The following is a 26,815-nucleotide window of genomic DNA, read 5'->3' as shown; positions in this document are numbered from 1 at the left end:
AAGAAACCACCACCAATTTGCTTTTTGAAATACTCTCCGTAAAATGTTGGACTGTGATGCTCCCTTATTCTGCACATTGTTAAATATTTCTATTGAGGCCAAGGGCGGCTTCCTCCTGCTTCTTAGCTGCTCTAATTTGGGCTTCTGTGACATCACGGCACCTGGGCCATCATCTCCTGGGGGGGGGGAAGAGTTCTGGGAGGGGGCACCCCACTCCCCATGTGGCTCAGCCTTTCCATCTGGGGGTCGGGGATCAGTCAAATGCAGTTGGATTCCCTTGCTGTAAAAACCAGGCTGTGGCTACATGGGAAATCCTGCGAGGTGTCCTGGTCTCCTCCTCTCAAAAAGGATTGAGGAAGAGGTATTGTAAATGGGCCCCCAAACGGAGTCTTTTTGGGGAGGCGATTCCATCTAGCAGTTGTGGCCAAGCCCAGGGGGGCAAGAGGCCTCTGTGGCTTTGCTGCTCCTGCTGCTGTGCTGCTGCTGCCTTTAGAGAGGCCCCAAAGAGGAGAGCGGGGGGGGGGGCGGTCTGGCACCCCACCAGGAGTCAGCATGGCCAGTGGTCGTCCAGGGGGTCGGCTGTGGCCCAGCACAGACTCCCTGCCTGCAGCTTGCAGGGAGGGCTTCCACAGAGTGTGGGGGGGGGAGGCTCAGAAGACATGACAGGAATCCATTATTCCAGCCTGTTAGTGGGTGCAGCTTCTCTGGAGTCTGGGGACTGACTCTCCCATCCTCCTTCGCTCTCGGGCTGCTTTGCTTTCTGCTGCTGCCCCCCTCCTTCCTTGTGGAATGAGGACTATGAGGAGGGACAGGGTTGGGTTCTGCCCCCTCCCCCTAGATCCGGGCGGCCCAACTCTTCATCCCAAGTGGGCCACAAGAGTACTTCAACGTGGAACCTGTGGGCCACACACTGCCTTGTCGCTTGGGGTGGGGGGAAGTGAGGCCAAAATTTGAGGGGCCCCCATCACTTTTGCTGCCTTCCCAAATCCAGCTAAGCCAGGCAACAGGCTTTGGGGAGGAGGCATGAGGTTCTGGCAGGGTCCTAGAGCGCTCCCCCCTCCCTCCCAAAGCGGAGAACGCACTAAGGAGGTTTGGGGAAGGAGGGAGAGGACTCTAGGACCCTGTCAGAGCCCCATGCTTCTTTCCCAAAGCCTATCACCTCACCTGGCTTTGGGAAGGAGCATGAGGGCCACCAAAAAAGGCCTTGAGGGCCGCATGCCTTGAACCATCCTGCCCTAGAGTGCTGCTCTCGTGTGCCGGGTTTGGGGCTGAAAAGTCAAGCTGAACAAAGTTTTCCGGCGAGGGAGACTTTGGAAAGGGGTCTCCCTTGCCAGTCCAAGGGCCTCCTGCCCAAAGCACCCTCTGCCAGCAAGGGATGGGGCGTTTGAGCCCTGGGGTGCTGGTGCAGTGCTGGCAGCAGCACCCAGCCTAATTCTAGTAGCTTTGCCTGGCGGTTGATTTGAGAGCAACAAGGCCAGAGGTCAAGGCTGGTCCCTGGGCCTTGCTCTCCCCACTGAGATGCACCTGCAGGGCTCACAGAACAAGGCATCCCTCAGCACCTGCGCAGCCAGGGGATGTGGGGGGGGGGGATGTAGAGCGTGCCGAAACCCAGTGGCAGGGGCCACGCTGGCCTGAGAGGAGCTTGCTCCTGGCCTGCAGCCAGCCGGCTGGCCCCTGAACACTCCCCTCCCACAGGGCAGCCCATTTTCGTCCTCCATTAATAGTGCCCCCCTCGCACAGCAAGGCCCGGGCTGTGAAGAGTCACATGCCTTTTGCCCAGCACTGAATAGTTGTGGCGTCCAGCATGTTCCAAATGTCCTTTGAGCAGAAACTCACATGGTGGATTGAAGCTGGAGAAGGAGGTGGGCAGAGGCAGTAAGAAAGAGACACTCGTGTCTTCAGAGCATGAGCAGAGAGCCAGACCAAGACACACACGTTATCAGTGGTCGGCTTGGTGGCAGCAGGAATCTCCCTCATCTTAAGTTCTGGACTTGACATAAGTTTGCAGTTGCAGCAACAAGCAGTTGCCTGGTAGCTTGACAGCTTCCTGAGTTGGAAGGGACCCAAGGCTCATCTAGTCCAACCCCCCACAATGCAGGAAACACAGCTAAAGCACCTGGCAGGCGGCCACCCAACCTCTGCTTTCAAACCTCCAAGGAAGGACAGCTGAGGTGGACTTCTGCTGTTTTCCCTACGCATGAACTGCCTTGCCGTGAACCCCCTGGAAGGTCAGACTTCCCCCCTGAGGATTGACGGCATCTCTGAGCCCAACTGCCTGGTGGCAGCAGAAGGGTCTTGCTCCGAGACCTTTTCTCCGGGGCAGGAAATCCTGTTGGTGTTTGTTCTGCCTTCCCTACCCATCTGCTCTCTTGAGCTCCCTGTGGCTTCTCCAAGAACTTCCATTCTGTGTTTACTTCCACTCTGTGACCTCCCTTTACCCACAGCCCTGCTCTGGAGGGGGGGGGCTCGGTGTCTTCAAGGGCACAGGGAATCAGGCTGGGAGGAGTCAGCCCGCCTTGCAAGGTGAGCGGTGGGCAGCCCAGCTCTGCCTGGAGGTCTGGACAGGGGGCGACTAGGCCTGGGCTGCAGCAGCAGCGGAAGCACTGCTAAGGGGGGAGAGCTTAGAATCCCAGCTGCTGAGCAAGACAGCCCGCCTCCTCCCTGTAGCCACGGCCACTTCCTCAACTGCCAAATTTAAACCCACCTTTTCAAGGTCCTAATCCACAGATTTGCAGCTGGAGCTATTGCGACAGGATCGGTTGCAACTTTCTACAAAAGCGGTCTATAAAACGAAATGAAATGTCTTCTGCCTGAAGTCTTCTTTCTTTGCTGTCCTGTTTCTTGTTCCGCCAGTTCCAGCTTTGGGGTCTGCCTGCCTTGGCTGCAGTGGCTCAGCCAGGACGGTGTCTCTGGAGGGTCTTTCGCCCCAGCTTAGCCAGAGCTGCTTGGTCCATCTTGCCTCTCTGCTGGAAGAGAGGGGAGGGGGGCATTGCAGCCCCTCAGGGAAACCGGTGCCGCCCCCTCCCTCCCTTGTGGATTTAGTCCCCACTTGGAAAGTGGAAACAGAAGCAGAATGAACATTTCATGGAAAACAACCGACCCACATGCCAGCCTCAGGCTCCCCCTCTCTTCTCCATCCAAGCTCACACTGCCAGGGCTTGCTTTGCCATTCCCACCCCACCCCCCAGCGTTGTCCCCGAATGCAGCTCCCCCCTGTGTGCCACTTCACCAGCTGGCTTCCTCAGTTTTGGTGCCCCGTGGTTGGAGGGCAAAGAAGGCCGCTCCCCCATGTCCACTCAGGCAGGGGAAAGTTTTCTGAGAGGAAGCCTCCAGCCCAGCAGAAAAGCTCCCAAGAGGATGCGGAAAGGATTTTTTTGAGGAGTAAGTATCACTTTCAAATTTAAAACAATTTGAAAATTATTTGTATCAGAAGCTAGGGAGACCATGTGGCTGTCTCCTTTTTTTGTCAGGAACAGCCTTTACCGCCACGTCCTGCCCTTTGCTCTTGAGAAGCAGCAGTTGAGGCCTGAGGCCTCCCTGGAAAGCAGAATCCCTCAGGTTGGCTGTGAGTCTCTGAGATGCCTTGCTGGAAGGCAGGAGAGAGTATTTGTGTGCTTTTGTTTTTAAAGTGTAAGCCCGTTTTTTACCATGTAGGTCTGAAAGTTGGCATCTGTCTCAGGAGACAGTGGAGGAGGGCCTTTGGAGGTGAAGTCAAACCTGGAGGGTATCAGCACCTGCTGTGGCTGGAGAGACCGACTTGGAGAGATGTTTAGTTGCAGCTGGGGCAGATGAAGGCAGCCGCTTGTCCCAAAGTCTGGAAGTGGCATACAAATATATATAACACAAGCAATTTTTTGGAAGGCCGCCTTGATAGTGGCAGCTGCCCTGTGGAACACCCTTCGGTCAGATGTTGGGGAAAGAAACACTTCTACAACTTGTAAAAGACAGCTGAAGGCAGCCCTATATGGGGAAGTTTTTAATGTCTCATTGTGTTGGAAGCTGGGTACAAATGTTGTTATTATCCTGTGCTAAGTTCAGCGCTTTACAAAGGAAGGCTTAACCATGACAGTCAAGCCAGCTGGGCAATTTGCAGCTGCTGGTGTTCTGGGGCCAGTCAAGGCTGCGCTCTTGGCCCTGGAGCCACCCCAGCATACCGCTGGGACCTCCCTAGACCCTCCAGCCGTTTGGGGTCAAGGGAGGTGGGGGGCGAGGGGCCGGGGGTGCAGCGGAGTCGGGCAAGCTGCAAGCACTGCGTCTTCTCCAGCCAGGCAGTTTTTGCAACAGGACAGGGACAGGAAGGGTGGACAAGGTGCCCTAGATGACCCCATGAGGGCCCCTTGGGCTGCCTGACGTGGGCCATCCTGGGCCAGGGAAGCAGCTGACAAGGAAGGCTTGTCTCCCTCCCCCCCCCAAGCTCTGGGGGCAAAGCGGAGTGCGGCACCTGGGCTTTCTCCCCAAAGGGGGGCACCATGGTCTTGCATGGGGCAACCTTTCCAGGAGCCCCAAGGGCCCCAAGCCCCATCGGAGACACAAAAGTAGCGGGTTGCTTTAGTAAGTGGCCCTTGCCTTCTAGGTTCCCCCGTCAGAGTGGAAAAGAAAAGGCAATCGGGCATGTAAAAAGACAAGGCAGGTTCTTACGTCTCTGATCATTTTTTAAGCAAAGAAAGGAGACCCCCCCCCAACAAAAAGTGTCCTGCTTTTTTAGGTTTTCCTGTGCAGCAGTAATAAATCACACTCCACAAATGTCAGTAGAACGTATACAAACATCAATGATGCACCACAAAACTAGGGGAAGGGATAGCTTAAGCAACATTTTATCAAGCGAGGCATCCTGTGAAAAACAGGCCTCACACATTTTGAACAAGATTTAGATCACCTGCTGGGAGTCTGAGGATCCTGCTCCTGCCTCCCCCCCCCCCCCCCCCGCCTAGGACAGGGCCTAGCAGACTACAAAGGGACTGCTATTGCCCAGCAGAGAATACCGTTTACATTCTTTCAAACTGCTTTAAATGTTTTTTGTTTTGTTATTAACTGTTTTTATGTGTTTTATTTTTGGAGAGGGGGGGTATTTGGCTGTTTCGGTTTATATTTTATGTATTTTGTGTTTTTATATTGTGATTTTATCTTGTGAACCGCCCTGAGACCTGTGGGTATAGAGCGGTATATAAATTAAATAAATTTGGCAAAATGACACTTCCAGTGATTAACAGATTTAACACATTCTATTCATTGGACCATCTGGGCCAACGTAACAAGATAGCTCATCAGTCACGCTTACTGAGACCCATTGTTTTAGAGAAACCCTGCCTGAACATTTACCTGGACGGATTATTGCCTATGTGGCATCATGCTCCAGGGATATGGTAGCCATGGTTTTCAGCCGTTCCTTTGGTTGCTGTTCATTTGGCTGCTGTTGCATGCTGACAGCTTCTTGGAGCCACAGATGAGCTGAGTGCAAGCGGGGGGGGGGGGGGGATTGGTAGACAAACTCCCCTGGAGGAGCACATCATCTATGCTGGCTTGATCATGCCCACAGAACGGAGGATAGCAGGATCCCCAAGGACATGCTCTATGGGGAGCTGCCGTCCAGCCCCAGCCCCATTAGCAGGCCAACTCTGCAACAAAAAAGATTTCTGCAAACGCAGGAGGGCACAGTGCCTGGAGGCAGGCAGGCAGGCAGGTACTAGAGGATGAATGACCCCTGGGCCACGGTGCGGGGGCCTTCCTCTGCCCCGGCTGCAACTAAACCAGCCTCTCCCACATCAGTCTCTACAGCCACAGCAGGTGCTGCAACCTTCCAACAATTTCACTTCACTCCCAAAGGTGCATTCCTCTATTTTCCCAAGACAGATGCCAACAAAGTTTCCCAGAATCCGAATGGATATGGGTGATTATTGTAATCACAATAAAGCATTCAAAAACCATTTTATAGAGTATTTTATTTATAAATATGCAATTTTCTTGAGAAAGCAGAGTTAATTTATCGCTTCTGGGCGTTAGAGGAAGTCTCCATACCCTGCTGTGTAAGTTGCTACATTTTGACCGTTGACAGCTTCATTCAGAAACTAGTGCATTTGCCTGCTTTGCTCTCTCTGGCCACTGGAGGGATTGTGGCACAACTGCTTTGACAGCAGAGCTTATGACAGCTTGACTCTGGCATTTGCAGAATGCGAGTCTCTCTTGAAAGGGTCCTTGGCAGAGAGCTATGGATGCCCTTATGGGGTGCTGTGCTTATGATAGCACACCTGTGAAACATGCGCAGCAGCCTCCCCTCCTCCTCGGCCATGTCTGCCTCCAGACCCAGAAGGGGCCGTGGCTGGAGGCACCAAGGGAAATGAGGGGCACCTGCCCAGCCGGGCTTGAGCCAGGCGTCTCTCCCAACCCCAAAAAAACTTCCTTTAGGCACTTGCTTCTTTTCCTGCCTGCCTTTTTCTGCTGCATCTGTGAATGGAGCTGCTGGAGAGACGCAGGAACTGTGATTCGATGTTTGTGTTCAAATGTGAGTCACGTCCACTCCAGCATCTCACAAATCCCACCCAGGACACCCACCTTTTCTCACAGGAAGGCTCAGTGCCTGAGCACCCACATCACCAGATGCTGCTGAATCGGGCTCAGTTCCAGGTGGAGGGGCGCCATAAGGTGGTACCCCTCCTTTGCACACAGAGGGTTCCCCCAGCTCAGTCCCCAGGAGCCTCTTCGGCTGAAAGGGGAGGGTGGGAAGGCAGCAATGGAAAGACCCCCCTCCCCCAGCCACTGCCAGGCAGAGTGGACAATACTGAGTCACATGTTTAGCCTGAAGAGACCAAGAGATGAGAGCTATCTCCATATTCGTGGGAGGAGTCAATGGAAGATGGAGGAAGCGCCAGAGGGAAGATCAGAAACCAAGGATTCAGGTGACAAGAAAGGAGATTCTGGCTAAAACAGGAAGAACTTATTTATACCCTATGTTTTTATCATGACAAGGACTCAGTGGCTGCGTTAACAAAAGTGCAAACATATGTTTGTATATTAAATTTTGTTTAACACATATTTTAAATCTATTAATTGTATATTTACTTGTATAGATTCAATTAAATATACTATTTGTGCAGTTTAACTATATTGCAAACACTTTTAATTTATGATATGGAAATTTAATTCCATCATGTGGCCCATGGGGTCAGTGTCCAGGTACCCTTGCAGTCCACTTGGTCTGAGAAGTTGGACCACCCTGGTCTATGTTATTCAGGGCTTTGGACACTAAGTGTGCAAGAACGTGACCCGCTAGCAGATGGGAAGCCAGTGCCGGTCTCAGGTTGGTGGTGCTCTCATTACTGAGCAGCCACATCATTCTGCACCAGCTGAAGCATCGGGGTCTGGGCCAAGGGCAGCCCCATGCAGAGCATGCAGCAGTAATCCAGTCCTGAGGTTACCAGCACATGAACTATAGTGGTCAACTGTTATTAAGGAATGGCTGATAAAAAGCACACCTTGCCATAGAGGCCACCTAAGTCTCCCATGACAATGAGTCAAGGACATAGCTGCTCCTTCAAGGCAGCCAACTGGCCTGTCTCCCGCATCCAAGCACCCCCCAACCACAGTCCCAGAGGCCTCTGTCCGCCAACGCTTCAGTCTCAGCTGAGCAGCTCTCATCCAGTTCAACTGTGTATCCAGGAACTGGTCCTGGTCTTTCCCAGCCTTTACTAAATCAGATGTAATGGGCAAACAGAGCTGGGCAGCACCAGCACACTGAGGACCCCTTCCCCCCACAGGCCTTACAGCTTCATCTAGGTGAGATGTTCCCTTTGAAATCCTCCGAGGGAGCAGGTGAGGCAGGGTGGCCCTGGCACCTCTTTCCTGCTAAAGGTCCTCCATCAGGCAGGGCTGGCCAACTCAGTCCCCAAACCAGCCCTGACACCAAATGAATCGAGATAATCTGTCTGCTCCAGAAGACAGATTAAGTTGCTCCACCGCCTTAATCCAAGCATGGAGCGTTGGCAACTGCGTCAGGCTTGGCAGCTTAAGGAGAAGCTCCGGCTTCTTTCAGGATAGCAGGCAGCCCCCCGCCCTGCCAAGGAGCCTTGATGCCACCCTGAATGCAACCAGTCCCCCCACTCGGCTGGCTTTCCTCTGCCAGGACAAGCCTCCTGCTTCAAGTGCTGCATGAGACGCGCAACAATCAACATGTTGTGTATTTCTTTTTTATTATTAAATTCCATTAGTTTTTTTCCTCTCCATATATTTTTTCCTCTAGGCACAATACAATACAAGAACTCTGCAGGTTTGACACAATGTACAGAAACTTCAGTAATCTACAACTGCTCAAGGAAGTTACAAAACCCTCCGATGCACACCAGCCACAGCCTTTATTGTACAAATAAAAAAGGGGGGAGGCAAAGGGGCAGCTGGGGCTCCAGACTATGTACAATGCTTCGGGGACAGGAAAGGGCGCCCCTTTGCCTTTGAAAATGTGGGGGGCGGGGGCTGCCAGGCCAAACTGGAGCTCCAGGGGAAGGAGGCCCTGCCTGCTCTGGCAGGAAAGCAGGCTGCATGATCTGCTTGGGGGGGTGGGTCAGTGCAGGACACACAATTGGAGGGGCAGTTGCAGGTGCTGAGCTGCCCCCAGCGGCCAGACTCACAACCCTCTGCAAGGATGCCACAGAGGGAACCAAGAGCTGGGAGTGCAGCAAGACACTCGCCCCCCCCCGGGGGGGAGCCTGGCCAACCCCCTTCTTCGCTTGGCGCTTCTCCCCAGGACAGAGTCCCTTTCTAACTGCAGCCTCAGCAGTACCAGGGGAGCTTGTGGTTTGCAAGGGGAGGCAAGGAGGGTCAGGATCCCTACCCCACCCCTCTGCCCCAAAGTCCCAGGGGCTCCAAACCTCCAAGCCGGGACAGGGGCCCTAACACTGTTTCTGCTCCCTTCCACTGCTCCGGCAGGCCGCCAATCTCCCCACCGCTGCCTTCCCTGGCAGGGGGCACCCCTGGGCAGCCGGTGTGGGGCTGGGGGGGGTGGAAGCAAGGCGGTTTGGCACATCTGCCAACACCTGTGGATGCTGATGGGGGAAAACTGACAGTGGCCAGACCCATCTGCTTGGGGGGCCCTGCTGACCACGTCACTCCCCCCAACCTGACCTGCCAATGCATCTCTTAGGCAGAGGGAGGAGGCAGACCCCAACTCCCTGCCAAGCAGTCGGATGGGGGTCCCAAGGGGGCCTCTACTCTGCGCCCCACAGCACCTCTTCCAGTCCTGCCCCGTCCTGGTCCAGCCCTGGCACTGGCTTCACTTGCGCAGGCCTAGAAGGGGAGCCTCAGGCATCAGACAAGCAGCTCTGGATGCGGTCGATCCACTGCTGGGCCAGCTGCACATCCTGGGCGCAGAAATAGTAAACACGCTTCGTGGTCTTCACCTGCGAGGGGAGAAGGGGTGAGCGCAAAGGTCTGCCTCTGGAACACCAGCCAGCCTTCCTCCCTCCCTGTGGGAGGAAGGGGCCAAAACGACTCCCCCCCCCCCTTGGGCAGCCATGGGGAGAAGCCACTCACGTCAAAGAAAGCCTTCTCCTCCACCATCTTGGGGGCCCCCATGGTGGGGGTGCCTGGTGTGATCGACTCCACCTCCGCCAGGTCAATGACGCCTTTGCACTCCAAGTCCAGGCGGCTGTCGTAATAGCGCAGCTGCAAGGAAGGAGGGCCGAAGGTCAGAGCCCCCCAGGAGAAGGCCCCCTCCCCATTCCCCTTGCCCGCCTGCAGCCACCCACCTGGTGCTTGGTTTTATCCAGCACAAACCAGCGAGGCTTCCAGGGCTTCATGAAGGCTCCTTTCTTGTACAGTGTCCCCTCGTAGGACCTGCGGAGGGCAGAGGGGTCAGCGGGGGAAGAGGGGCAAGCAGAGACCAAGACCCCCTGCCTCCCTCCGCCAGCCCCCCAACGGCCGGGTCCCGTACCGATTCTCGCTCTCTGCCGTCTGGAACTGGCTGTAGAGGGTGCTGGTGCTCCTGCGGCCCCCCTGCTTCCCGCTGGAGGGGGTGGAGGCACTGCTGCTGTCGCTGTCCAGGCTCAGGTTGATGGTGGAGCTGCCGCGGCCGCTCTCCTGCAGGTAGACCCCGAAGGAGCGCCGCTGGTGCGACAGGCTGGAGGCCATCAGCAAGGAGCCAGCCGCCACCTGGGGGCAAAGGAAGCTCCTTCCGTCAGAGGAGGGCTCTGCGCAGGGTGGGCAAAGATCCCCAGCCCCTCAGCCCCCCAGCCCAGAGCCCTTACTCGGCCGCTGGGGTCCGCCTGCACCTCCGACCGCTGAGAGGCCTTCGCTTTGTCCCAGAGGTCCTTCCAGCGCTCAGGGACCTGCCCCAGCTCCATCTCCAGGTTCTGCAGCTCCTGCAAGAGACAGAGAAGGGGCAGTTGGGGGGCAAAGGCAAAGGGGTTCCTACGGCGTCAAGAGCAGCAGGGAAAAATGGACGACAGCTGCATGTTCTCAAGTTCACCTCTACAGCCATAAAGACAGAAAACAAGATTCCCAGTGACTCCCAGCTTTGAGTCCAGGTGGCCAAGAAACGGCGCTGACTGTGAAGGACCAAGAAGGAGAAGAGTCCAGAAGCAAAGCAGCCCCAGTTGCTCTTGTCCTAATTGCACCCCCCGCCCCGGCTCCCGCCTCTGCTTCTCGCCCAAGGCCCCCACTGACCTCCAGCAGCCGGGAGATGGCGTCTGGCTCGGTGCGGCTGCGGTTGTCATAGCAGGGCCAGACGATCTTGCGCCGGCTCTGCGGGGCGCTGGTGTCTGGCTGGGCGGCCTCCTCCACGGGCTCCGCCTGGCTCTGCACCAGCTCCCAGTCGTAGGAGGGTCCTTCCGACAGGGTCTCCTGCGTGTAGTAGTCCCACACCTTCAGGTTTGAGACGTTGCTGTACGGGCGCAAAACCTAACGGAAGGAAAGAGCCGAGGAGTCACTGCCCCAAGGCCACGCTTGGCACCCGCCAGCGGCACCCAAGGCATGACCCCCAGCAGGGAAGCCTTTGATGGGGCGGCTGGTGGGCCCCAGCACCCCCCAGCCAGGCCCCGCTGCCCCCGACCCACGGCTGCTCACCTCCCCGTCCTCCGGGGCATACATGTAGTTGAAGAAGGCCGGTGTCTTCTTGTTCAGCCGATCCAGGTAGTCCCAAATGGAGCGAAAGAGCTGGGGCCCCTTGCGCTCCCCTTTCTCCTCGTACAGCAGCCCTGCCAAGGAAGCACAGCCTTTGGCTCCTGCCACTGTCCCAGGGGCCACAAAGCCCCCTCCTCCCCAGGCCCCGGGGGCTCCTTACCCAGCTCCAGCCGCTCGTAGTCGGAGTCCAGCAGGAAAGTGCGGAAGCGGCTGGAGACCGAGTGGTAGCTGAGGAACTTCAGGTAGTACTGGCTGAACTCAAACTCCATGGGGAACTGGAGGTGGATCTGTGGGGAGAGAGGCAGCAGGAGAGTGGGGAGGGGGCAGGAAGAGGCCACAGGGCCCCTCCTCCCAGGGGTTGCCCACTTGGGAGCAATTTGGGGCTGGGGTGGCCCTCCTCCCCCAGGGGCTTGGCTGCTCTCCTCACCTGATGCACACAGTCCAGGAACTGCAGGAAGATGGGCGTGAAGCCGCTGCTCTGGCTGGCCAAGGTCTGTGCCCCTCGGTGGCTGAAGCGGTGCCCAAAGGAGAGCCACTCCTTCTCCACCAGCAGCCGGAAGCCCTCCATGGTGCGGTAATAGGGGTCGGACAGGAGCTGCACCAGAGACACCACCTGGGGGGCAGAGGGGGGGGTCACGGCAGGCCTCCAGGGCAAGTGCTGGGGGGGGGGGAGAGGGAAGGAGGCTGACCTGGGTGGTGATGTCCCAGCCGTCCTCCAGGCTGACCAGCACAGAGGAGCCCGTGTCCAGCAGCTCCACCACCAGCACAGAGATCTGCAGGATCTTGTGAATCTGTGGAGAAAAGCAGGATCCCAGAATGTGGCGGAGGCAGCGCACCTGGAGCAAACGTTTAAAGGTGCACAGCAAGTGCCAACCTCCCCCTGACCTTCAATGGGACAAATCTCTCGCAAAAGCTCCTGCAGACCCACCTCAGAAACCCCCCGAGCCTTCTGGGCAGCTGCAGGCTGAGACGCCCCACTCTGCTTGTGCAACACCCAGCCTCCCCGCCACTCCGCTGGGAAATATATACCTTCCAGATACCTTTCTCTTGACCTTTTTTTTGGGGGGGGGTCCTTTTAATTTGCTGCTCTTTTAACAATTTAACAATAAACTCCTGAACTTGCTAAGCCACTCCAGTTCTGACTCACAGGAAACCGGGACCCTGCCCCCTGCCTGCCTGGCCAAGGTGAGGGGCTCCTGGGCTGCGGACGGAAAACGTGGTTCCTGTGACGGAAACGAGACTCGGCAGCCAGGGCCTTCTTGCAGCTCCAGGGCCTGGTGACCGGAACGACGAGTTTCTACCTGCCGAATCTTTGCTGACCTCAGAAATGGATGGACGAGCAGCGAGGACTTTGTTCCTCATCTGGCGAATCTCAAAGGCCTTCCCCCCCCCCAAGTCCTCCTCTGCCTTGACCTCTCTGGAGTCTTTGGGAGCCTCCTCCCTCGAGCGTCCGCCTGGCCACTGACCTGGATCAGCCACTCAGACTCCTCCAGGGAGCGCAGGTAGGTCTGGCCGGGCTCGGCGGAGGGGCTGCCTGGCACACAGGCCTTCATCAGCTTCTTGAAGCTGGTCTTGACTTGCCGGGCATCAAAGACCTCGATGGGCACCACCTCCCAGTGCTGCAAAGGGTCCGGCTTCACGCCCTGGATGGGACCAAGAGACGCCATCAGGAAGGGGCCCCACAGCCCCCCTTCCCAGCCGCTGCCCCTCTGATGGGCGCCCAAGAGAGCCGTACCCGCAGCTGGGACTTGTCTCCGATGATGTAGAGGGAGGCGCGATGCTGGCGCAGGAAGCTGGCCTCGGAGGGGGACCCGTTGGCTTGCGTGCTCAGCAGCTCCTTGCCGGCCAGGCGGGAGCCGACCTCCATGTTGAGAGCATAGCTGCTCATGCGCCCGCTGGCGCGGATGCTGCCCCACTTGCCTGCAAGGGAGGAGGTGTCAGGTGGCGCCCGAGACTCCGCTCTCTCCTGCAGGCTGACCCTGGAGCCTGCTGCCCCTCCCAGCCGGAGCTCTAGGCCAGGGGAAGATGGCCCCAGCCACACCCACCCAGGGCAGGCTGCACTGGAGACAGATGCAGCGCCCCCGGCCAGCCCGTCCTTACCTAGGAGGGGCCGAGAGCCAGGCCAAGCCAGGCAGAAGAGCATGCTGTGAGGCTGCGGAAGGGTTAGCAAAGAGGGTGGGTTAGACTGCCTGCCTGCCTGCCTGCCTGGGGGTGGGCACCAGTGGGGCGAGTTAGCAGTGTGAATGCCACGTCCCTGAGGTTAGTGCCCGTACAGTACCTCGGGGGGAGAGGTGTCCCTTTGATGCCAGGCTCTTGGGGCTGGAGAGGGTAATGAGCCTACCTCTGTGACCTAGGGCTGAGAGAGGACACGACGGAAAGGCATCTCAGCGAGGGGGGGAGGAAGAGAGGCAGCAGTGATGGATGGCAGACGGATGTTTGTCCCCAACGGAGAGGGCAAGACAGATGGGCAGGCAAGATGGAGGGAGGCGGCCAGAGGCGGCGGCTGTGAGCAACAGCCCTGGGGTGACCAGGCCCCCTTCTGTCCGCTGGCTGCTTGGAGAAGGCCCAGCCCAGCCCCCCCGGAGCCAGACGGCCCTTCTGTGGCTACTCTACGGGGGCCGCACGCAGCATCTCACCTCCGCGGCTAAGCGGCCCTTCGTCCTTCCCTCCCATCACCTGCTTCATAAGAGATCCCAGCTTGGGCTGCCGCTTCTCAGAAGAATCTGTAGCACCAACAGAAGGTGGACGTTCCACACCCAGGGAAAGCAAGCCAGCCCCGGAGCTGCAAGGCCCCTTCTCTCCCAGGGCGTCCCCACCCAAATTCCGACAGGACGAGGGGGGCAGTGGCCACTCCCACAACATGCCCAATGGCCTCTCCCAGCTCAGCCGGAATTCAGCTCTGGCCTGTCCTGAGGGCTGATGCTCCCAGCAGAGCCAAGGGCTGCTTGGCTCCAGAGGGCCGGTTGGGGCTCTTCTCTCCAGGATGGCTCAGACAGACGACAAATGGAGGGGGGGGGCTGATGGAGATGGCAAGGGCCCTCGCTGATCCACTAGCAAGGATGGTGTGGAGGCGACACAACAGCTGCACATGGACAAGACTCACCTGGGCCTGTGGCCCCATGGCCTGGTGGTCGAGGGGAAGCTCTCTCCCGCCCTGAACGCCCAGGACCCCACCTGCCGCGGCTGCCTCTGAGCCCAGGGCAGCCCCCCCCCCCAGGCCCTCACCTGCGCTGCTCATGTGGGCCGAGGTGAAGCCGCTGAGCGTGTTGCGGCCGCTGCTGTCGGCGTAGTGAGGCATGGAGTTGATGACGGCCTGCAGGTACTTCTCTTGCTCCAGGCTGGTGGAGTCGGCCTGAGAGGGGCCTGCAAGGAGCAGCAGGGAAGGGGATCATCCTCAGGGCCTCCTCGGGAGGAGGGAGGCCAGGCGGGGAGGGGGGAGGAAGCTGTACCTGTGGCAGGAGCGTTCTGGGACTTGAAGAGGCCCGCCACGCCCTTCCCATGCAGCCCGCCTGAGCGCAGGAGGACCGCCTTGGTGCGCGAGTTCCGCCAGCAGACCACCGGGAAGCGGTTCTGGCGGTAGCAGCGCGAGATCCGCTGGATGGCGTTGTCTTGGATGCTCTGTGGGACAATGAGCAGCCCAGGGTAGCTGCAGGGAGGAGAGAGAGGGATGGATGGAAGGAAGGAAGGAAGGAAGGAAGTTATTATTGTTAAGTATTATTTTAGAGAGAAAGAGGGGCTGCTGCAGTCCACCAAAACACTTCTTTGCAACCTTCTGGGTGGTGATCTCCCAGTGGAGACGCTTTGGGTCAGGACCCCCTGTCCCAGAAGGCGCCGTGCTGCCATTTCAAGAGGCAAAACGGCATTTGCAGCCCCACTTCCCCCCACCAAAGGCAGACGATGCCACAGTTGAGACAGGGCCTGGGCAGAGAAGGCCTGTTCCCTGGTCACCATCACGTAGCCTCTGGATTGGGGCCTCAGAGTGCAGTCAGAGGGATCAGGCAGGTGGCCAGAGGGCCTTTCATTCCAGGCAAGGGAGGCCCAGCAGAGCCCAGCCCCCAAGGCAGGACCAGAGCCAACCTTTTCCAGACCCACCCACCCCTTTTATGATTGTGCACTGCAAAAACCCCAGCTAGAGACCCAGAGAGCCTGGGCTGCGCTCAAGTCCCCCTCCTCAAGAAGGGGGGGGAGGGGGGGCAGAGCATCCCCAGCTGGAGGAAGAACAGACATGGACAGACACACCCCATGGCATCCAGTCTGTGAATCCCCCTTGCCAGACCTTGCCCAACTTGCTCCTTGAGGCTGACAGATGGACGGACTGTGGGCGACTGAGTAGCGCGAGGTGCCCTGTCCGTCAGTCCATCCATCGCCCACAGGGAGGCTGAAGGAGGAGTGTGCCGGCCCCTCTTCTAGCCAAGTGGCCCACTGTCCTCCTCCGGCCTGCCAACTCCAGGCTACCAAGGGGGTGGGGGTGGCCCAGAGACGCTGCTCCTCAACTCCTCCTGATCCCGTGGCCAGACTCCGAATCCCAGGTCTCCCCTCAGCTGCCTTCTGGGGAGCCTCACCTGTCGTGTCTGGCAAAGGCCCCCCATGGAGACCCCCCTGTGCCCTGGGTGTCCCCCTCGCCCCCCCCCCGCCAGGCGCCCTGGCTCACCTCCGGCAGATGGCGTACATGCGGTTGACGGTGGAGATGCGGAAGGGCTCGTTCTTGGAGCGGGTCAGGCTGTTGCTGAGCGTCCCCAGGCCCAGGCGCTGGTAGTCCCGGCAACAGGCGCGCTCCACCAGGTGGCTCATGGTCATCTTGTCCGAGGGCCGGATGGTGGTGGACGGGGTCAAGGTGCTGCGGTCCACGTCTTCGGACACTGCAGGCAGCCAGGCAGGGTTGGGCAAAGGTCAGGAAGAGGACCCCCCTCCCCACCCCCAGGCAAGGGCCATCCGTACCTGAGATCTCGTCCTCGTTGTCCTCCAGGAAGTGCTGCTGGTTGCCCCGGGCCTCCCAGGGAGGTGGCGTGTACTTCTTGCGTGTCACATACTGGCGGCCGATCGTCCTCTTGGCGTTCTTCACCAGGTTCCTGGAGATGGTCCTAAAGCAGGAAGAGGGTGAGAGCAGCCAGTGAGCTCCAGCGCAGGCTTGGCGGGGGTGCAAGAGAAACCCCTTCAGGGCCTCCCCCCACCCCTGGCCCAGCCGGCAGCACCAGCAGCAGCAGGAGAAGAGCAAAGCGGAAGGTGGGGCAGCTGGGGGTGAGGCGCAAGGAGACAGGAGAGGGTGAAGAGGCCAGGAGAAAGGGCAGCGCGGCCCTGGCAGGGAAGGTGGGCAGCTGGGTGTGGCAAAAGGAAGCTGCTCCTTTCAGTCCTAAGGAGGCCCTGGAAGAGCAGCCAGCCAGCGCAGGCTGGGGAGAGCCACATGGGGGGGGGGCAATGTCCACCGGACCCTCTGCCACCTTCGGAGAAGCAGAAGCCAAAAAGGGCCCCCAAGAGTTGGAGAGGACGGGGGGTTGGCTGTGTGGTGGTGGCAGCAGCAACAGCAGGGAGGGAGGGAGGGAGGGGCCTCTGGGGGGCCGGCTGCCGCCCCTGCTCGGTGCCCTGCTGCCTCCTCCTGCGGCTCAGGGGCCCCACATGCCCCTAGGAAACAACAGCCACCAGCAGAGCTTGCAGCATTTCTGCCCCCAGCTGAGCGCTGGTCACTAAAAAGGAGGCAGTGTTCATCCCAGAGACCAGCGAGACCCTCGCATGGACTGCAGGCAGGAGCTGGGACTGGCCAGCTCTCACCAGACACAGCCTGAAGCCAAGAGGCCCTATAGGGAGCGCCATCCAGCCCCACCAAGTCTCCCTCCCCCAAACCTGAGCTGTGCTCCTTGGGCGTCCGCTCGCACCTGAGTGACGGGTTCTTCTCCTTGACTTTGGGCTGCAGAGCTGCCTTGCTCAGGTGGCCCACGGTGAAGGCAAAGGTGTCGGAGGCCTGCTGGGGGTAACGCAGCTTATTGAGATGCTTCCGGAAGGTCTCTGCGCTCTCAGACGCCACCTCCTCATCAAAGGCAATGCGCAGCAACTGTGGGGCAAGGCAAGGCAGGGTCAGGGCTGGGGGAACTGGGCCAATCTGATCCCAGCTCAGAGCACGGCTGCCCTCCTCTGGGGAGGGGGTCCCAGGTGCCTCCCCCCCCCACCCCCAAGGGCTCACCTGGAATGTGCAGGAGCGCAGCTGGAGCTGAGCGCAGCCCTCCGTGATGAACTGGTCCGCCTGGGCCTGGACCGTGATCTTCTCCTCTTTGGTCAGGGAAGCAATAGGGAAGGAGCGGACCACCACCTGCTCCCCGACTGGGGAGGAGCCGAGAAAGAGGCAACGTCAGCCCAGGGGGCTCAAACACAGCTGGGCAGCTCTGCTGCCAGAAGGGAGCTCAGCAAGGCCCCCAAGGAGGAGGAGGAGGAGGAGGAGGAGCAGAGAGAGCTCCCGCCCTCCCCAGAATAATATCCCGCCTGTCCGGCTCTCACCTAGTGGATCTGTTGGGGTGCCCTTGAAGATGACGCGGTAGGTGGTGAGGAAAATGGCCCCTTCGGCTGGAAGCAGGGGGGGTCCCCCCCCAGCCCCCCCAGATGCCTCTTCCCTGCCGTCCGGCATGAGGTAGACGCGCAGCCCCTCCATCACGCTCTCTTCGCCCATCAGCAGGCTGGGCCGGAGCAGCTTGGGCTGCAAGAAGCCAAGGGGAAGAAGCGGGGATGGAGTCAGGGCTGGGCAGACGGACGGACGGACGGATGGACTGACTGGGAAGAGGTCCCCCTGCCCCGACCCCACAGCTCCTGAGTGGAACAGCCCCTCCCCACACTTCCTTCTCGCTCAGGACCACTCTCACCTTCTGTATTGGGGGGAGCCTCTTGCTTTCTCTCTGCACGGCATCCAGGGTCTCAATGTGCATCTGGACAATGTCTGGGTGGAGGAAGGAGGGAAGTCACAGGCGGAAGAGAGAGGAGACCCCGCGATGCCGCCTCCCCCCGCTGGCCACGCTCGGCTCCCGAGGGTGGGGGGGCAGAGCACCTACCAGGGATCATGACATGCAGCCCCTTGAGGTGCTCGTTGGTGACGCCGCTCTCGGTGCAGACCTTGTCCACAAAGCGGTTGATGAAGCGCACCACGTAGTTGGCCACGTCGGAGCTCTCTGCCTCCTCAAAGCCGCTCTCCGTGTCGTAGCTGTCGGCCACGCTTCCTGCGATGCTGGCGAGGCAGAAGGGAGGCTGAGCTCCTCTGGGGGCAAGACCGCTCTCCCCGCGGCCAGGACGCCCCCTTTCCCCCTCCTGCTGCCCTCCCTCGGCAGGCTACCTGTTGGTGATGAAGCTGTTGCTGACGCTCTCGGCATCGCCCAGGCCGGAGCCGCGCAGGAGCCGGTTCTTGCTGGTGTCGAGGGGCAGGAGCAGGTAGCTCATGCGGTTGGCGTAGTGAATGGCCTGGCTGAAGACCGTGCTCTCCTCCTTCTGGATCAGCTCCTGCTGCTTCTCCCGGCTCACGGTGGGCCACAGGCGACACTGCTCGGCTGCAATCTCCAGGGCCGACTTCTCCTCTTGCGGCGGCCCTTCCTCACTTGCCTAGGACCAGGAAAAGCATTGTACTCAGCATGCAGGCACATCCCCCCCCCCGCCCCAAGCCCCCTTCCCCCCGGCTTCTTTCCTCACCTTCTCCACGTGGTTCTCCCCCTCGTCCTCAATCCCCTCCAGGTACAGAGCCCGGATGTGGTTCTGCACGTCAGAGTAGAACATGGCCTCCCAGAACTGGATGTTGGTCCACACTAGGTGCTCCTGCACACAGCTGTAGGCAAACTGGGTGATCCCTGGGCTCAGTTTCTGGGGTGGGAAGAAGAGGAGGCACCCTGCGTAAGGGCCACAGGCTCTCCGCCATGCCCAGGTGGGAACCGATGCCGGCCTCACCAGCCCAGCCACCTCCATGTTGGGCCAGCCTGGCTCCCCCCCCCCCAAAAAGATGCCATCTGGACCCGAGGAAGCCCTCTCCCCACCAGGCCCTGCGCGCCCAAGGGCTACTCACGCGGCAGAAGGCAGTCACCAAGGGCAAGAGGGCAGCCGCCACCCCGTGTTCGTCTGAAGCGCTGCAGTCCTGAGGCGGACAGGAGAAGAAGTCAGCATGGGACCCCAGAGAGTCCAGAGCCTGAGCCCCCCAGGCAGGGCCGCTCCCTCCCGGGGCCCCAGCCCACCTGCAAGCAGCAGTTCATCATGCGGACGATGAAGTCAAACTGCTGGTGGTCCAGCACAGCCCGGTTCTGCTGCACGTGGAGGTTCAGCTCTTGGGTCAGGCAGTGGCGGGCAGCCCGGCTCTTCATGGCACGGAGGACGGCCGGGAGGAGCTGCAAGGCGGCAAGAGCAGCGCTGAGGTGGGGGCCCCAAGGGGCAAAGCCAGCCCACCCTGCGCTGCCTGGGGACCTTCTGAACACACACAGTACCAACCCCCCCCCCCCCCCGAGCAAGGCTCCAAATCATCCATACAAGAAAGCCGAGAGACGGAGAGGGAGAGGCTGGCTTTTCATTTCCCAACAACTGCAAGGGGAGGCCTGGCAGCACACAGAGGCGCCCAAGGGAAACCTGCCAGTCAGTGGAGAAGCAGCAGCGGCAACTTCTTTGCCTCCAAACCATCTCCAATGTAAGTGGGCAGAAGAAGACGGGCAGAAGAGCTGGATTCTGCCTCCTCGGCAGTCCCCTCTTGTGGGACAGGGGCTGAAAGGCTCCCAGGAGCTCACCTTCTTGGCCTCCAGCATCTTGCTCTCAAAGACGTAGGAGATGCAGTTCCTGACCACCTCCAGTCGGCGGGCGCTGTTGGCCAAGATGATGCCATTGCGGTCCATGATGGCCCCTGGGGGGGGGGGAAGGAAGATGCTCATCAGGCCAAGAGGAGACGCTGGACCCTTCCCTGCTGCATCTTGGACACACCCTGCACGGGGGGGGGGGGGGCAGGAAGAGGAGCCTCCGCAGGACAACGGACAGCACCACAGTGCTCTGCAAGGCTCAGGGAGGGAAGAAGAGGGCAGCAGGGTGAGGCCCAAAGCGCAGGCCTATTAGGCTGCCATGACCTCCTCCGGGGATCACAAGCACGGGTCCTTGGGGAGCCCTGGCCGAAGATGCTCCAAGTCAGAGACACAGGGAGCACCCCCAGGGCGCCCAGAGTGAGGGTCCGCTGGCACTGCTGCTCCTGACCGCTCTCCAAGGAGCAGACCAGCGTGTCCAGGGACCCCCGCAACCCACAAGACTTCCCTGCCCACAGCACCACCTAGAGGCAGGGGCCAGACTCTGCGCGCTCCACATACCCAGGGGGGGCCCAGACGGCACCATGCACTTCTTCTCTGCCTTGACTAAGGGGGGAGCCGTTTGCAGCTTGGCTGTTGCCTGGTCAACGATCCACTGGATGGTGCCCTCATCCAGGCGAGGAAAAGGCCGCTGGTGCAGGCGCAGGTGGCAGCCTTCCGTGGGCTTCTGCACCTTGTGCATCGTCACGGCAGGATACGGGTTCTCCTGGGCAAGCCAAGCCAGGAGAGGGGGGTAAGTAAGGAGGCTCTGAAGGAGGCCCTGCCTCCCGGGCTCAACCGCAGAGCCTCCATCCAGCCCGGCTGGAGGGCAGGGAGCAGCAGCAGAGCCCTGCTCAGCTGCCGTGGGGGAGAAGAGGGGCTGCTGGATGGGGCAGGAAGGGATTTCCGCAAAGTCTGTGGTGCCAGCTGCCCCCCGCCCCCTGCTCCGCCGTGTGCCAGGATGAAGGGACAGAATGACCCCAAGCTGGGGGCATCATCCGCACACACAACACCCACGTACGTTTTTGTACAGGTGCTCTGCCAGTTCCTTGATGTGGCGCAGCACCCTGGCCCGGCTCCTTTCGTCCGCCTGCATCCGCTTCGCCTCATTGGCCACCAGCTAAGAGAGAGGAAGGGCAGGGGGAGAGGGGGATGGGGTGACTGGACCACCCCGCAGGCCCAGGCCTTGTGGCCCCGGAGGGCCCGGGGGGAGATCTCCTCCAGCCGCCACTCCTCACCTCGTCAAACAGGTCAATGTCTCGGTAGGGGGGGCCCCTCTCCGTCACAAAGCCAGCGAAGGCCATGCCCTCCAGGACCTTGGGGAGGAAGTCGTCTTCCACCAGCCCCCTCTGTCCCAGGAAGGCTGCCTAGACCGAGGGAGAGGAAGAGGCACTTGTGGGTCTTGCGGAGGAATTGCTTCCTGGGAAGCATCTCAGAGCCGCTTCACAATGCAATCAAAACAAAGGCAGAACAGCCACACATCTCAAAAGCCATTTCAAATCCAGGAGAGACCCTGACTGGAAGAGGATCTTCCACATGTGCCCAAAAGGCAACAGGGATGGTCTGCAGAGCAGGCCGGCTGCTTAGGACCGACCTCATGGTGTTGGTCCAAACTCTGGAAAGACAAGGTTTGCCGGCCTGGCGTGCAGAGTGGGGGCAGCAGCGGCGTCCTGAAGGCGGCTCCTGCTCTCCGTGGGCCCTCGCAAAGAGACCCCTGCCTCTGGTTTGGACCCTGCACCACTGGGCTTCTGTGACTTGTCTTTGGTTTTAAGCTGTTATTCATGTTGTGCAACCCGCCCCAGAAGCTGAAACCCCCCATCACAACCCTCCTCCGCCCTCGCCTTGGCTACCTTGTGAAAGCGAATGACTGGCTCCGGGTGGATGCGGATGATGTGCAGGCACCAGCGGTAGCCCTGGAGCAGCTGTGCAAATAAGCGGAGGAAGACGGCCCGGATCTCCTTGTCCTGCAGCCCAAGACGGAGGAAGGGGAAAGGGTCAGGCAGGGAGAGCTGGATGAGGAGGGGGGCTCCTGCCAGAGGACAGGGGGGTGGGCTCTGCAGCACCCACTGCTGCCCCTCCAAAAAGGGTGCTCACGCCTTCCCCTGGCTGGCTGTGCCCGGCCGGGGCAGTGAAGGGGCTCTGCAGGCCCCACCCGTAAGAACACAAGAAGAGCCTGCTGCTGCTGCTGGATCCAGCCAAGGGCCCATCTAGTCCAGCCTCCTGTTTCAAAGTGGCTGACCAGAACCCTCAGAGGGAGTCTGCCTTTTTCACCGCTGCTGCACACAGTCTCAATTGGCTATCATGGCTCTGTGGGCGCTGATTGCCAGCTCCAGTGCTCTCTGTGCCTTGAGGCCCTTGGGAACTTCTCTGAGGAGGAGTCAGGCCAAGTCAGGTGCTCTCCCCCCCCCCAGCAGCCTGCACCACTTACCTGCATCTTGAGGGAGGATGCAGAGATGGTGGGCGATGGGGGGAAGGCCAGGTCTGCAATCTCCAACTCTGGGTCCAAGACCTGCACAGAGAAACAAGGGCAAGGATGCCCCGCTCAGCTGGGAAGGGGCTCAGCCTTCAGTCACACACCCCTCCTTCCCCTGGGCCCCCACTTGCAAGCCCAAGAGCAGAATCACTCCTTCTCTCTCTCCCTATTACTTGGAGAATCAGTTTGCAGGCTTCATGACAGATGGCCATCTCTCATGGATGCTTGACCCTCCGGATCCTTTCCAACTCTATGATTCTGTGTAAATCATACAGACACCCCCCCCCCCCCGTTTTTACAAATAATGTGGGGGGAGCTTCTCTCCTCCAAAACACCACTCCATGGAGAAAACCAGAAGGGTTCCACCTTACCCTCCCCCGCCCCCCGCAACCAGATTCTCACTTTTCCATTCCATTATTTATCATTAATAATATTGACTGCATGAGGCTCCACTCAGATGGTGAGTTCATTCCCTGATGAGTCATTGGCCTCTTGGCCTTGTGGGTTCAGGATGCAGCCCCCCTGCAGCACCAAACGCCACTTGGCAGGGCCAGATTCCCACATGACCACCTGCCATGGATCTCTGTCACCCCCACCCCCGCCTGCCTACTGGCCATGAAACCCAAGGCGGAGGGTCTTGAGGCCTCTTGTGAGGCGCAGGAGCCGAGGGGCGGCACTCACCATGGACAGGGCTTCCCGCGTCTGATGGAGAAGCGGCTCAGGCAGCAGAGAGATATGGATGCACTCGGGGACAGTCACCGTTCCACCATCCAGGTCAGCGATGATCACATCCAGCTGGGAAAAGTCAGAGAGCAATGGCAGAGTCCACAAGGGGCACAGAGGGGAAGGACACAGGCCAGGCTGCCGAGAGACCCCTTTGGCCCCAGCCCAGCTCCCTCCCCCCCCTGGGGGGGGGCACCCGGGAGGGAGGAGTTGGGGGTCTGAGGGGGCTCCTTCGGGAGGAGAATCCGTTTCCGACACCCAAGACAAACCCACCTAGAATCATAGAATCATAGAGTTGGAAGAGACCACAAGGGCCATCGAGTCCAACCCCCTGCCAAGCAGGAAACACCATCAGAGCACTCCTGACATATGGTCGTCAAGCCTCTGCTTAAAGACCTCCAAAGAAGGAGACTCCACCACACTCCTTGGCAGCAAATTCCACTGTCAAACAGCTCTCACTGTCAGGAAGTTCCTCCTAATGTTTAGGTGGAATCTTCTTTCTTGTAGTTTGGATCCATTGCTCCGTGTCCGCTTCTCTGGAGCAGCAGAAAACAACCTTTCTCCTTCCTCTATGTGACATCCTTTTATATATTTGAACATGGCTATCATATCACCCCTTAACCTCCTCTTCTCCAGGCTAAACATGCCCAGCTCCCTTAGCCGTTCCTCATAAGGCATCGTTTCCAGGCCTTTGACCATTTTGGTTGCCCTCCTCTGGACACGTTCCAGTTTGTCAGTGTCCTTCTTGAACTGTGGTGCCCAGAACTGGACACAGTACTCCAGGTGAGGTCTGACCAGAGCAGAATACAGTGGCACTATTACTTCCCTTGATCTAGACGCAATACTCCTATTGATGCAGCCCAGAATTGCATTGGCTTTTTTAGCTGCCGCGTCACACTGTTGGCTCATGTCAAGTTTGTGGTCAACCAAGACTCCTAGATCCTTTTCGCATGTACTGCTCTCAGCTGTCACCCCAGGAGAGGAAACTCTCTCTGAGCAAGGGGGGAGAGAGAAGGGGAAGTTCCCAAGAGAAGAACAGGGAGTGGGATGACAGCCCTGCTGGCAAGCCTGGCCTCCGCTTTCCCCCAGTCCTCCTTCCCCCCTTCCCTCCGCTGAGCTCAGGGACTCACCAGCTCCTGCGTCTCTGCCTGGAAGATGGAGCTCACGCCAATTATGAAAGGGGTTGGCGTGGTGAGGACCTCCAAGAGCTGAGCGGGCAGGATGGGCACGTACGTGAAGCTGGAACCAAGAAAGCACCAATGCAGGCCGGCAGACGTGGCAACGAAAGGCACCCTCTCCAGGGAACCCCGTTCCCCTCCCCCACCCTCCTTGCAGGTGAGCCAGCGGCTGCTCCTGGCGCCCGCAGCTCCCTTCACTCACCTGTACTTCAAGGGGAAGAGGAGGGCCAGCAGGGCCCGGCAGGCGTCCGTCAGCCTCTGGTAACTGCTGGAGAGAAACAGGATCTTGTGCTCTGTGAGGGCCGCGCAGAAGAGGCACAGCACGTTGGTGATCCCTGGAAGGGAGGAAGGGAAGGAAGGAAGGAAGGAGTTGGAGAGGCCCCTCCCAGCTGGGCCAGCCCTGCGCCCAAGGCCCAGCCAGAGCCCCACCACCTCTCCAGACACATGGACACCCTCCCAAGTGGCCGGAGGAGGGTCTCACCGAGCTGTCGGAAGAGCAGAGCCACGCTGCAGTTGCTGATGGGAAGGGAATCGTTGATGGGAGTCTGAATCACCTGCCTGTCGCCTGCACCCAGAGAGATTGTCCTCTGGAAGAGACAAAGACAATCCCCAGCGGTCAGTCAGGGACGGCCCAGCAGAAGACCTGGGCTCCAGAAGGCAGACTGGCAGGAAGCCCCCCCCCAAGACACCCCTTCCCCAAGGGGGGCACATGGGGAGGGGAGCTGCCTGCCCCCAGGGCCAACTGCAGGCCCGCTGCCAGGAAGGGGCTCTCAAAGCCTGGGCTGAAGAGCACTTGCACCAAGGAGACAGTGAGAAAGAGAGACGGACAAAGAGACACAGAGAAGAGGACAGGAAGATGGTGGCACATATGTCCAGGCACTGCAGAAGGACCTTGTCAGCCTACATGTGAAGCAGGTGCTGGGCTGTGGACTCAGCATTCAAGGCTGGCCTATGAAGCCTCCCCCCCCCCCCCGAGGCAGGACCCTTGCTCTTCTCCCCTCCTTTTCTGTTCTCTCTCAGTTCCTGCCCCTCCCAACTTGTAGGCACTGCCCCACACCAAGGGCCACAGAGAGCTGTGCACTGATCTTTCCAGAGAGGGACACACTGAAGCAGCACCACCTCAGCCCCCAAAACGCCTCCTCCTCCTCCCACAGAAGGAGGCAGCCCCGAGGAGAGAAAAGTTGTGCATACCGCTCCTTCGTCCTCCGTGTCAGGCTGAGATAGAGACAGACAGAAACAGCACAGAAAATTAGAAACACGGTGCAGCAGACGGACAGGCGGGCAGCGGGCGGGCAGACAGGCAGACAGGCAGACGAGAGGGAGAGGCAGCACGCCAAGCGGGACACAGAAGCCAAGAGCACAAGGGGGCACCCCACAAGAGAGCCAGGAGAGGCACAGGCTGCCCAGCCAGCTTGGAGCAGGATCCACAAAGCCAGAACCATCCTCCCAGCATGCTGCCAGCTGTGCAAGCTCTCCCTGCCCACAGGGCGCCTGGCAAGCTGTGATCAGAAGAGGTCTCAGCCCCCCTGCCAGGGAGAGGGCTGAGGGCCTGGGAAGAGCTCACCCAGCCAGCCCCATGAAGCGGCTTGAAAGGCACTGCCCCTCTCCAGCCAGGTCTCTTTCGCCTGACCACTCCCTGCGATGCACGAGAAGAAGGACGGAGCGCCAGGCAGAGAGGAGACGCCATCCTGGGCAGCCCAAGCAAGCGAGGGAGCGCTCCCTAACTAGCTCCCCTTGGAGCTCAGCAGTCGGCTGCTTAGGACCCCTGGCCACATCAGCCCACGGCGCTGGAGGGGCCTGGGGGGGGGACACCTGCTCCATCTTGCCTAGAGGAAATGCCAGGGGGCATCAGGAACCCACCTGGGCACCTCCTGTGATGGGGATGGTGCAGGTCAGGAGGCTCCCGATGACCGTCTCCAGGGAGGTGTTCAGTCCGTCCACAAAGATGGTGTAAACCAGCCCCAGGCAGTTCTGCAGGTGAAACAGGATAAGTTGGCATTCTGGTGGGTCATTGGCCAGGGACAAAAGCAAGAAGAGACCTGCTCAAAATAGGGAACCCCCCCCCCTCCCATGAGAGCTTCAGCTCCAAGGCAAAAGAAGGGGCCAGGAGGCAGCTTCACCTTCTGTGCCATTTAGGAGCAGAGCTATAAAGACAGCAAAGAAATGGCGGCTCCACATGGAAGGACTCCAAATGGCCGGCCCTTCCCATCAGTTGCTCCTGGCCGGCCACTCGGGGAGCAGAGGGCTTGGCCCATGGTGGAGTCCCCCAGGCAGAGGCTTCTCTGGCCTCCCCCCCCCAACCTTACCCGGAAGACTTCTGCGTGGTCCAAGCGGGAGACGAGCACCAAACTCTTAGGGGCGAAGAGCTGGGCTGGCTGGATGAGGGCGGCCACCTCCCCCTCCTCCTCCTCCTCGTTCCTAAGGTGGTTCTGCAGCTGGCAGGAGAGAAAGGGGTCAGGCAGTCCGGCTGGCTGAGGGCAGCCGCCTGCACGAGGCTGGTGCCTCTGCCCATCACGCTTTGTGGGGCTCGTCCTCGGAGGCAGGCCTGCCCTGTGAGCGCT

General features: G+C 59.6%; 1 protein-coding gene and 1 long non-coding RNA gene across 12 annotated transcripts in view; both read right to left on the bottom strand.

The window, feature by feature from the left end:
- LOC309352023 overlaps positions 1-7,001 on the bottom strand; it is a 43,786-nt gene extending 36,785 nt beyond the window's left edge. Inside the window, exons 1-2 of one of the 2 annotated variants that reach the window (XR_014160994.1) lie at positions 5,540-7,001; positions 210-5,277 (exon numbers count right to left, since the gene is read on the bottom strand). This is a non-coding gene — a long non-coding RNA (uncharacterized lncRNA). Of the gene's footprint in view, positions 1-209 lie in introns of both variants that reach the window. The other variant, XR_014160995.1, reaches the window with a different exon arrangement.
- A 1,163-nt stretch (positions 7,002-8,164) lies between these two features.
- The window catches only part of SBF1 (SET binding factor 1), a 46,288-nt gene continuing 27,637 nt past the window's right edge, over positions 8,165-26,815 (bottom strand). Inside the window, exons 4-43 of one of the 10 annotated variants that reach the window (XM_081879593.1) lie at positions 26,561-26,689; positions 26,115-26,225; positions 25,446-25,469; positions 24,736-24,841; positions 24,457-24,589; positions 24,207-24,315; positions 23,035-23,148; positions 22,309-22,389; positions 21,731-21,844; positions 21,119-21,247; positions 20,902-21,000; positions 20,403-20,607; positions 19,839-19,951; positions 19,299-19,448; positions 19,133-19,201; positions 18,766-18,933; positions 18,416-18,678; positions 18,138-18,310; positions 17,952-18,025; positions 17,593-17,788; positions 17,282-17,418; positions 16,977-17,152; positions 16,045-16,187; positions 15,758-15,965; positions 14,556-14,752; positions 14,332-14,469; positions 13,743-13,829; positions 13,385-13,462; positions 12,842-13,026; positions 12,573-12,749; positions 11,796-11,897; positions 11,534-11,719; positions 11,267-11,393; positions 11,050-11,180; positions 10,651-10,884; positions 10,233-10,346; positions 9,920-10,137; positions 9,735-9,822; positions 9,479-9,651; positions 8,165-9,444 (exon numbers count right to left, since the gene is read on the bottom strand). In XM_081879593.1, coding sequence (XP_081735719.1) covers positions 9,288-9,444; positions 9,479-9,651; positions 9,735-9,822; positions 9,920-10,137; positions 10,233-10,346; positions 10,651-10,884; positions 11,050-11,180; positions 11,267-11,393; positions 11,534-11,719; positions 11,796-11,897; positions 12,573-12,749; positions 12,842-13,026; positions 13,385-13,462; positions 13,743-13,829; positions 14,332-14,469; positions 14,556-14,752; positions 15,758-15,965; positions 16,045-16,187; positions 16,977-17,152; positions 17,282-17,418; positions 17,593-17,788; positions 17,952-18,025; positions 18,138-18,310; positions 18,416-18,678; positions 18,766-18,933; positions 19,133-19,201; positions 19,299-19,448; positions 19,839-19,951; positions 20,403-20,607; positions 20,902-21,000; positions 21,119-21,247; positions 21,731-21,844; positions 22,309-22,389; positions 23,035-23,148; positions 24,207-24,315; positions 24,457-24,589; positions 24,736-24,841; positions 25,446-25,469; positions 26,115-26,225; positions 26,561-26,689 — 5,616 coding nt within the window. In that variant the 3' untranslated portion in view covers positions 8,165-9,287. Of the gene's footprint in view, positions 9,445-9,475; positions 9,652-9,734; positions 9,823-9,919; positions 10,138-10,232; positions 10,347-10,650; positions 10,885-11,049; positions 11,181-11,266; positions 11,394-11,533; positions 11,720-11,795; positions 11,898-12,572; positions 12,750-12,841; positions 13,027-13,384; positions 13,463-13,742; positions 13,830-14,331; positions 14,470-14,555; positions 14,753-15,757; positions 15,966-16,044; positions 16,188-16,976; positions 17,153-17,281; positions 17,419-17,592; positions 17,789-17,951; positions 18,026-18,137; positions 18,311-18,415; positions 18,679-18,765; positions 18,934-19,132; positions 19,202-19,298; positions 19,449-19,838; positions 19,952-20,402; positions 20,608-20,901; positions 21,001-21,118; positions 21,248-21,730; positions 21,845-22,308; positions 22,390-23,034; positions 23,149-24,206; positions 24,316-24,456; positions 24,590-24,735; positions 24,842-25,445; positions 25,470-26,114; positions 26,226-26,560; positions 26,690-26,815 lie in introns of all 10 variants that reach the window. The other 9 variants (XM_081879599.1, XM_081879598.1, XM_081879596.1 and 6 more) reach the window with 9 other exon arrangements.

The sequence above is a fragment of the Podarcis erhardii genome, assembly GCF_964252035.2.
Source record: "Podarcis erhardii genome assembly, chromosome: 10".
NCBI lineage: Eukaryota > Metazoa > Chordata > Lepidosauria > Squamata > Lacertidae > Podarcis > Podarcis erhardii.
The sequence above is the reverse complement of the archived record's forward strand: the minus strand, read 5'-3'. Positions and strand labels throughout refer to the sequence as shown.